Here is a 10770-nt window from a genome sequence, read left to right as displayed (position 1 = left end):
GCCGCGACCCTCGGCCCGGGCGGCCCCCGCAGCCCCGCGCGGGGGCCGCGGACTCGGCTCGGCTGCCAGGCGCGCCGGCGCGGGGTCGCCGCGCGAGCAGCGCCCAGGCTGTCGCCGAGCCCGCTCCTGACAGAATAACGTGCTCGGTTTCCCCACCCCTGGGAGGGGTTGCCGGGGCCGCCAGCTGCCTCCCAGTTTCCATCGCTCTCTCCTGGGGAGGATCCGCCGCCGGGAGGAAGGATTAGAATAAACCTGGTCGAGGCGCAGAAGTGGCTCCCCAGGAAGCCGGCGCCCGGGCCGCCGCCTCGTGTCCCCTCGGGGCGCAGCGCTCGGGGGTCGGCGGGCCGGAGCCGAGGCGCGGCCGGCGGGCCGGGGGCGGCGGGGCCGAGCAAGCCGCTGCGCGAGGGGGCGGCGGGCGCGCGGCGAGCCGGGGGGCGGCCGGGCAGCCCCCCGCGCCCCGCGGGGCCCCGGAGCCCCGACACGCGGGCTGGAAGCGACTGAGGACCGCCGCCGCGGGCTGCGGGCGAGCACCGTCCCTCTAGGCAGGGGATCCGGCTATGACAGCTGGGCTCCCCAAAGGGTTAACCTGGGTGTCCTCGGCAAAGTTGTCGCCGAGCCGGGAGCCCGCGTAGGGGCCGCGGCGCCGAGGCTCGGGGGGCGGTCGGGCGGCCGGCGGCGGTCGTGGCTCGGCGGGGCCCGCGCGGCCGGGGGGCTGCTGGGGGTGTGCGCCCCCAGCCGGCTGCCCTCGTGGATGCCTCCCGGCGGCGGCGGGCCCATGAAAGACTGCGAGTACAGTCAGATCAGCACCCACAGCTCCTCCCCCATGGAGTCGCCCCACAAGAAGAAGAAAATCGCGGCCCGGAGGAAATGGGAGGTTTTCCCGGGAAGAAACAAGTTCTTCTGCAACGGGAGGATCATGATGGCCCGGCAGACGGGCGTCTTCTACCTGACTCTCATCCTCATCCTGGTCACCAGCGGACTCTTCTTCGCCTTCGAGTAAGTGGCGGCGAACGCTCCCCGACGCCCGCACCCCTCGCCTCCCCGACCCCTGCCCCTCTCCCGGCCACTTTCGTTTTCTAGGAGCCTTATCGATGGTATATTGTTATATAATACAGACCGCTCTCCCTCTTCTGCAAAGGTCTCTTTGCTGTTTGGTCCCCAGAGAGAATGCAGTTCTGGGTCGGGCTCTGGGAATGGAGGAGAGGGGACGCTTGGAAGGCGCGCTGGCCTTGTGGCTCCCCGGGGTTGAGTGGCATCTCGCAGGTGACTGATTCTCGGCGCTGGCTCTGAGTTTGGCGACTACGAGCGCGGCAGCCCAGGTGTAGCCTTCGGTGGGAAGCCAGCACGAGGCAGATTCCTAAGTCAGGGATGAGAGACTCGACTTCCTTTCCTGCTCACAAGCTGTAGGGCAGCTCGCTAGTCTCCGTTCCCTAAATCCTGTGCGTACCTTCGCTGAATAATGAGACATCTTGGATATTTTAGGTCTCAAAGTGTAGGCCACCTGCGGTGGCCTAGAAGGATAATTTCATTTTTCCTCTCTTAAGATGTTCACTCTTGGTCAACAATTTCTGATTTACCATGAGGTTTCTAGACTCTTCACTTTTTAAAAAGTTTCAATAAAAAGAAAAAAATGTTCCAAACAAACACTTTCCCCTCCCCTCCCTATATTTGGGAGCAGGTGAAAGGAGATCGTAGGCCTGTTCAGGAAAAGTATGACACGGCATGTTAACTTCCGATTCTAGAAACAATACTTTGGGATTTTAGGGCTTTTATCCAGAAAAAGGTGCATGCAAGTCTTCACCGTTTTCAGGAAAATCAAATTGGCCAGTAGCAACTATCCCCCTGCCAACTAATGAAAGATCTTCTTATGTATTAATAGTATTAAATAAAGTAGTTTAACACATTCCAGAATCAATTTCAGTTGCTCTTATTGGGTCCAACATTTAGAATGCAGTTTCTTATGTAATTCTTGGTATCTTATGCTCAATGAAAATTGTAGCTACCCCCTCCCCCCCCCAAATTTTAAAATAAGCAATACATTTATTGGGAGTTCTTTGCTTTTTCCATGTCTTGGTTGTTATGGGGCATGATCCTCTTTCTGCTCTGGTTGTATGGGGTTACTTAAAATCCTTTGTGTATATTTACTTTTGTCTCTGATAAGTATTAATAAGCTCTGATTTTGTGTCTGGTGTTTGATATAACAAATGCTGTCTCAGAAACAATCTCTTGACAATGTAATGCTTTTCACTTAAAGCCTTCAGAGTCTGAGGGGAAACATTTTGTATCTGAACATTTGCTGTGAGAACAATTTTAACAGGATCGAGTTAGAGAACAGGTGAGGGGGGAAATCTAGGAGTCAGTCTCCTCACCTCCTCCAGCCCTTCTTACAGAAAACCCCTCTCTTTCTTTCTTTGTAAATTTTCCAGGTCTCTCCTAGAAGTTTAACTTTTGTGCACACTTGAGATGAGTTGGTAGAGTCTGCCTGGGGACTTGGGGACGAGTGAGTGAGGGTAAGAAGAGGCTTTTGGAATGACAGGAGAAGTGTTCCTGCTGCTGCTTCCCTTGTCCCCGTCCAGAGCCAGGTCCTGACTGACCTGGGGAACCGTAGGAAGGGGCCAGAGGTTCTGGGTGAGTTAGCAGTCTGAGCTGTAATTCATTCTGGCACTGAAATCATGATGCCTTATGGTTGAACAGAAATGTCATCCTTCTGAGGACGGCTTTCAATACAGGTGGTTCTCCAGGCAGAGAGTCTTTGCTAGGTTCCTAATGTTAAGAGAGTTTCCAATGGATCCGTGTTGGCATCTTTTAGCAATTTTAAGAGTGGAGAAAATGGGTTAATTTTGTGATTGTATTGCAGAGCTTCAGCCACAAGTGTGTTTCATGTGGGATCATGAATCTTTCATTTTCTCTAGACACACAAATCCCCCCGGTGTGGTTAGGGGTCCCCTCCAGTTATTGCTCCCACCTTTTACTTTCTTCTTTCAAACACTGCTTTTAACTAAACCAGCATAGATTCATTTTCACTCCTTCATCTCTCTGTGTGTTTCTCCAAGAGTTCCCCAAAGTCCTCACTAGCAGGCTGTCAGGGATCTTTTTCTGCGTCAGCGTTGCGTTAACTGGTGGCTGTAGGAATAGACATGTGCACTGGGATTTGATTAGCTACCGTCGGCAGCTTCATTTTTAGAGCATCTCTGTGGGTATGTGTGTCTTTGGTCTCCGTGAGCCTTGCTTCAGTTAGGCGTTTGAAATTTCAAGAAAATAGGCTCATTCTTGCTTGTTGCCTCTGCTGCGAAAAATCATAGGACTGCTCAAACTGTCGAATAGTATGCTTTGGCAAGATATTTGTCATTGTATGGCTTTTAAGTTCTTTACCATTGCTAATGCCAGAGTGAAATTGGATAACTTTGGCCAAATTAATTTGATAGAGACTCAGGGAACCAAGTAGTCACATGCATAGAAAATGAAATGCCAACAGGCTAAGAGAGATCCAGAGAGAATGCCAGTTTTGCCTGCTCATTGCCTTCCTCTGTCATTCCTTCACTTGTTTATGGAGCACACACTATATGGTTGCCTACTTTGATTAATTTCCCGTCTTGATAACTTTAACATTAGCAGAATTCATTTTTTAAACATTAGGGTCCATGATTCTCCATGCTGTTACACAGAGGCAAATAGGAAATTTGAAAAGACATATAACTTCTAAATTTAATTTTAGACCTTTTCCTACAAATCTTCTCCCACTGTACCCCTCTTTCCCAACCTTGAACAGATGGACAGGAAAGTTTGTCCAAGAGAAATGGCCTTCTTGGGAGTTCCTGTTGTGGCTCAGCAGGTTAAGGAGCTGACGTTGTCTCAATGAGGATATGGGTTTGATCCTTGGCCTCGCTCAGTGGTTTAAGGATCTGGTGTTGTGGTAAGCTGTGGTGCAGGTCACAGATGCAGCTTGGATTTGGTGTTGTTGTGGCTGTGATATAGGTCACAGCTGCAGCTCTGATTTGACCTCTAGGTTGGGAACGTCCATATGCAGCAGGTGCAGCCCTAAAAAGAAAAAAGAAGAAGAGGGCTTCTTGGAATATAGCAACAGGTATTGAAGAAAGGCAGGGGTAGAATGATTATTCCCACCTTGGAGTTGAGGTGACAGAGGCTTGGAGAGGTTGAAGGATCACCTAAGATTGCATACTGGGTAGTGGCAGGGTTTCTGGCTGCAAAGCTAGTGCCCTTTCTTGCAGTGTGCTCCTCCTCCTCCAAGGACAGGTTAGTGGTTACAGGCACAGGCGCATTTTAAAAGGATGGATTCCAAGATTCTTCCCAGAAGTATGACCCTAGACAATTTATTTGACTTTTCTAAGCCTTAGTTTCCCGATCTGTTAAATGGGATTAGTGATACCTACCTTTCGATGTTGTGAAGATTAGATGAAGTGTACTGAGTACAGTGTCTGACACGTAGCACTCACTGAATGGTACTTATCTTTAAGAGCAGAACTTGGAAGTAGCCTCCTCAGGATCAGGTCATCCTTTTCTGAGAACCTGTGAAGGAGGGCGTGTGTGGGTTCATAAGCAAGTGTGCCAGTGTTAGCATATTAGGGCTGACGAGTGCAGAACTCTGTAGTCTGCCATTAAAATCCAGATCTTTGCATGAGTCTGAGGAGTGGCTTTGCTCTTGGCCCTTCGGAGTAGGGGTCCTGCAGGGACCTCTGGGGACCACTTTTATCCAGACCCTGGGCACTGGCACTGAGGAAGCCTACATGAAGCAGGGACTGGCTTTCGTTTCCATTTTTAATTTTGTTGTTGTTGTTGTTGTCTTTTTAGCACTGCACCCGCAGCATATGGAGGTTCCCAGACTAGGGGTGAAATGGGAGCTACAGCTGCCGGCCTACACCACAGTTGCAGCAACACCAGATCCAAGCCACGTCTGCGACCTACACCACAGCTCATGGCAATGCCAGATCTTTAACCCACTGAGTGAGGCCAGGGATTGAACCCACAACCTCAAAGTTCCTAGTTGGATTCGTTTCTGCTGCGCCATGATGGGAACTCCCTTTTGTTTCCATTTTTAGAGCTACCATCTCAGAACTGGGAAGACAGTCATGAAAGCAACTAGAAGCAACTTGAAGCCACTCTCCAGTCTTTGTCAGAAAGAGCGGGGCTGTTTATTTTTGGGCATCTTTTATTCAACATATGGAGTACTACTGATGCAGAGTGACAGCATTTCATGGCTGTGTTTAAGAGAGAAGGCAGGAGCTGGGGACAGTGCTGTCCAGACAGCTCACTGCTCCTTGTACTTGTTGAGGGGCTGACTCATCAGAGATTCCCCGCAATGTCCTCATTCTCACACCCCCAGAACCGCCATTTGAAAAGATCGGTGAACATTATCAATTTCTTTCTCTCTGACATACCCACTCATACAGCCTGCTTTTGTTTAGAGTTGAAAATAAAAAGTCTCTGGTCTTGTACTGTTGATGTTTCATCCTCTCCTGATCACAGGGGCGAAAAGGAGGCGGTAAACTGGGATGCAGATGAGGTTCCTGTTTCCAGGAGCATCCCCAAGGCCAGGGGAGGCCTGCTCCGATCTTGGACTTGACTGTCTCCCAATTCTGTGCTGTCACCACAGACAGTTTGGAGGTGTCACTGGGGCTGAAGTACTTGCGAATGTGGCTGCATTCTTAAATTTCTCCTCATCTAGAAGTCCATTGATGATATTTTTAAAAAGCCATATTTTCGGAGTTTCCCGCCGTGGCTCATGACTAGCATCCATGAGGACGCAGGTTCGATCCCTGGCCTTGCTCAGTGGGTTAAGGATCTGGTGTTGCCGTGAGCTGTGGTGTAGGTCGCACACATGGCTCTGATCCTGCATGGCTGTGGCTGTGGTGTAGGCTGGCAGCTGCAGCTCCGATTCAACCCCTAGTCTGGGAACCTCCATATGCTTCAGGTGCAGCCCTAAAAAAGCAAAAAAATAAAAAAATAAAAATAAAAAGCCATATTTCCTTCTCTTTTGTCTTTCCCTCTCCCTTCCATCCTTTCTTCCCTTCATTTCTTCATCCTCCTCCTCCTCCTCCTTTTTCGTTGTCTTTTTTTTTGCTCATCCCCTCTGAAGTAATTGATGAATAATTGGTAGTCAGTGACCTGGAGGCAGGTTTGCCTTGAAGATGGAATAAGGGACTGTCTCCCATAAAGAAAAGTGCCATTTCCCATAATAATGTCTTCCTTTTAGATTGGAAATCCTTTATTGTCTAGTAGAGGGTACTGCCCTTATAATATATGAAGATTCCATCTTTTTTCACCTCTCCTATTCCAAACTGCATCAAGCTGTCATCTCAGAAAACATCTGGAGTGTTCCATTTTTAAGCCAGGTGCTGGCCAGCTTGTGCGTCGTAGAACGCCGTGGGGCTGCCTCGGCACCTTGCACTGAGCATTCTCTATGGACATAGTCGATGGTGTCAAGGAAACTTTATAACCCCCGGTGGCTTCAAAACCTTGTTAATGGCATTGTGACACGAGTGCACTAGTCCATTCATTTATGCATGATCAGCACATGTAAATTCCATGGGGGGGGCATTGAAACAGAAGAACGAAAAGATTTTATTTACTTAGAAAACTAGTGATAGAGTTGTTCTCTTCACTAAGACGTCTTCCGATTTTTTTTCATTATTTTTAAACTAAACACTTTAAACAAAGCATCTGATATATGCAAAGGTTACCCAACAACCACCAGCACCTAGAGTAATTTTGGATGTTATAGGTTCTTGACTTTGGATACTTGAATTTACATAATAGAACTCTTAAGGATTCTATCGAGTGCTTCTGTTTCACTGTCTTCTCTCAGCTAGTGGGACCTGACATCAAATCATGCAGAAAGAATTCCTGTGGGTTCCTGTTGTAATTGGGTAGTGATGGTCAGTTATTTAATGGGCTATATCTATATAACCTGGAGATTTTTATTTTGCAGAACAGTGCTACACATAATTTATTCAAGGCAGAGTTATTACGGCTTATCAAGAGAACTTAAATTGGGAGTTTCAAGGAAGTGTGTTCGTTAGTTTATAACTGAGGTTTTCAGAAAAGGGGAGAACAGTGGGTGCTCATAGTTACACCCAGGATATTGGATCTGAGAAAATGTCAGTTAGTTTAGGGAAGAGCTGGGGACCATCTTAATGCTTTTGTTTAGTTCTTCACTAAATACAAACGGTCTCCATTCAAACTAATTTTTATAAGCCGGATGATCTATTTCTTCAGTTTTCCCCTGTTGAAAAAATGTAGTATTAGATTGATACAGAAGATTATATGTAACACACATGCAAATTTTGAAATAAAATACTATAAAGAGCATCCATGAAACTACTAGTGAAGTTCCTGTTGTGGCTTAGTGGAAATGCATCTGACTAGCCTCCATGAGGATGGAGGTTTGATCCCTGGCCTCACTCAGTGGGTTAAGGATCTGGCATTGCTGTGAGCTATGGTGTAGGTTGCAGATGCTGCTCGGATCTGGTGTTGCTGTGACTGTGGCTACAGCTCTGATTGGACCCCTAGCTTGGGAACCTCCATATGTCGCTGGTGTGACCCTAAAAAGACAGACACGCACACAAAATATAGATATAAAGGGAAACTACTACTAGGTCAAGAACTGCATCAGTAGCAGAACTTTTTTTTTTTTTTCTTTTTGTCTTTTTGTCATTTCTAGGGCCGCTCTCGTGGCATATGGAGGTTCCCAGGCTAGAGGGTCGAATTGGAGCCATAGCCGCTGGCCTAAGCCAGAGCCACAGCAATGCGGGATTCGAGCCGAGTCTGCGACCTACACCACAGCTCACTGCAACGCTGCATCCTTAACCCACTGAGCAAGGGCAGGGATCGAACCCGCAACCTCATGGTTCCTAGTCGGATTTGTTAACCACTGAGCCACAACGGGAACCCCTTATTTTTCTATATAAAAAATATAAAGAAAAATTTCTGACCTATAAAAAATAATGAAATATTTTATTTAAAAAACCTCTTTCTCTCTTCTCCTCTCCCCCTCTGACCTGTTGGAGAGTAAATTGCAGGCGTCATTCCCTTTTATATCCAAATTTTTTGTGTGTAATCCTTACGAAAAAAGGTTGTTCTCTTATACAAACACAGTATTAGTATCAACTTCAGGAAATTTAACATGGATACAACAGTCCACATTCAAATTTTGCATTTGTCCCAATACCAATGGCTTGAAGTTTATCTTGGTATTTGTTTTCTATTAATCTAATATGTATTTTATTTCTCTTTTCTTCCTACTTGGCTTCTTTTATGTGAATAGCATATTTTTACTATTACATTTTATTTCCTTTAAAAAAGTTTGGGGTGTTCCCTGGTGGCTCGATGAGTTAAGGATCTGTCATTGTCACTGCTGTGGCTGGGTCACTACTGTGGCATAGGTTTGATCCCTGGCTCAGGAATTTCTGCATGCCACAGGTGTGGCCAAAACCAAAACAACACAGAACAAATTTTGGGCTGTTTCTTTGTGTTTTTTTAGTAGCTGCTTAAGAGGTTAGAGTATGTATCTTTACTCTCTAATAGTCTACCTCCAAATTGTAATACTGTACTTCAAAAGTAATATAAGTAACCTATAATGTTTACAATTCCACTTCTTCCACCCGTTGAACTCTTACTGTCATGTATTTTTTTTAATTTTTTTTTAATTTTTTATTTTTTTAATTTTTTGTCTGTTTGCTATTTCTTGGGCCGCTCCCGCGGCATATGGAGGTTCCCAGGCTAGGGGTTGAATCGGAGCTGTAGCCACAGGCCTACGCCAGAGCCACAGCAATGCGGGATCCGAGCCGCGTCTGCAACCTACACCACAGCTCACAGCAACGCCGGATCGTTAACCCACTGAGCAAGGGCAGGGATCGAACCCGCAACCTCATGGTTCCTAGTCGGATTCGTTAACCACTGCGCCACGACGGGAACTCCCTGTCATGTATTTTATATCCATGTATGCTACAAATCCAGTAATGTTATTATTTAAAACCAGTCAATAGGAGTTCCCACTGTGGCACAGTGGGTTAAGGAGCTGGCATTGCCACAGCTGTGGTATAGGTTGTAGCTGCAACTGGAATTTGACCCCTGGCCTGGAAACTTCCATATGCTGTGGGTATGGCAAAAACAACAACAACAGTAAAAGCAGTCAATAGTATTTAAAAGAAATAAATATGTATATACATATATAGAATAAATATATTTTAAAAAACACACATATATAAAATCTAAAATATACCTACATTTGTACATATGTAAAATAGAGATAATTTAAAATAGAATTTTGTGTTTGTTCTCACATATTTACCATTTCTAGTACTCTTTATTTCTTTCATCGGTATTATATCCCTTTGGCCTAAAGTATTCCTTTTAGCATTTCTTGCATGCAAGTCTGCTGGTGACAAATTCTCTTAGTTTTTGCTTCTAAAAATGTTTATTTTGCCTGTGTTTTTTTTTTTTTTTTTTTTCCTGTGCCCACAGCATGTAGAAGTTCCTGGGCCAGGGAGCAAACCTGTGCCACAGCAGTGACCTGAGCCACAGTAGTGATCATGCTGGATCCCTAGCCCACTGAGCCCCCAGGGAACTCCTTGTCTTCAGTTTTAAAGGATATGTTCACTGGATATAGAATTCTAGTTTGACAATTTTTTTTTTTTTTTTTCTGTCAGAACTTTGAAGATGTTGGCCCATTGTCTTCTGGCCTCTTTTTTTATTTCTAATGATAAGTTCTACAAGGAGATCCTGCTGAGTAGCATTGAGAACTATGTCTAGATACTCATATTGCAACAGAACAAAGGGTGGGGGAAAAATGTATACATGTAGGAATAACTTGATCTCCATGCTGTACAGTGGGAAAAAATAAAAAAAAAATTAAAAAAAATGATAAGTTCTTATTTTTTGAATTTCCCCCTGTATGTAATGGGTCATATTTTTTCCAGTTGATTTTTCTCTTTCCCTTTAGTTTTTTTTTTTTTTTTTTTTTTCAGCAGCTGAATGAGGACATACTGAGCTATGGTTTTTGTTATATGGATCCTGCTTCAGGTTTACTAAAGCTTTGGGGACCTGTGGATTGATCAGTCTTAAAGTTTTAAAAAATTCATCCATTATTTCTTCAAAATCTTTCTGTCTTCTCTCTCCTCTCCTCAATCTCCATTTATTTGTATATGATACCAGTTTATATAGTTCTATATATCTTGGATTTTTAAAATTTTTTATTGCTTTTTTTTCAGTTTCTTTTCGGCTAAATAATTCATATTGATCTGTCTTCACGTTTATTGCTCTTTTTCTCTGCTGTGTCCTGTTTATGTTGAGTGCTTTTTGATACCTTTTTTTATTTTGAGCATTTCTGTATTTAAAAACTATTTTATAATAGTTTTAAAAAAATAAATATCTATTCTGCTGCTGAGATTCCCTGTTTCCAGAGAATTTCTCTGAAAAATGTCCATAGTTTCTACAGGATCCTTATCCTTTAACATATTTTTTAGAGTTATTTTGGAGTCCTTGCTTGGTCATGCCAACATCTATCATCTCTGGGTTTGCTTCTTTTGGTTATTTCTTCTCTTGACTATGGCTTACGACATCTCCCTTCTTGGGTTCCTCATAATTTTATTTTGGTCGCACCTGTGGCATACAGAAGTTTCCAGGCCAGGGAACAAACCAAGCCACAGCAGTAACCTAAGCCACAACAGTGACAATGCTGAGTCTTTAACCACTAGGCCACCAGGGAATTCCTCCTCATAATTTTTGAATGCGTGCTAGATACTGTAAAAGAAT

At 45.1% G+C, this 10770-nt stretch overlaps 1 protein-coding gene across 1 annotated transcript in view; it reads left to right on the top strand.

Moving 5' to 3' along the window:
- The first annotated feature begins 432 nt into the window (after positions 1–432).
- ZDHHC14 (zinc finger DHHC-type palmitoyltransferase 14) overlaps positions 433–10770 on the top strand; it is a 274356-nt gene continuing 264018 nt past the window's right edge. Inside the window, exon 1 of the mRNA XM_021086478.2 lies at positions 433–996. Within this exon, the coding sequence (XP_020942137.1) occupies positions 752–996 (245 nt within the window). The 5' untranslated portion in view covers positions 433–751. The remainder of the gene's footprint in view (positions 997–10770) is intronic.

This window comes from Sus scrofa, chromosome 1 (assembly GCF_054392235.1).
Source record: "Sus scrofa isolate SSC_HxYL_T2T_F1_AM1 chromosome 1, Sscrofa_HxYL_maternal_Yorkshire_Landrace_v2.0, whole genome shotgun sequence".
Taxonomy (NCBI): domain Eukaryota; kingdom Metazoa; phylum Chordata; class Mammalia; order Artiodactyla; family Suidae; genus Sus; species Sus scrofa.
The sequence above is the reverse complement of the archived record's forward strand: the minus strand, read 5'-3'. Positions and strand labels throughout refer to the sequence as shown.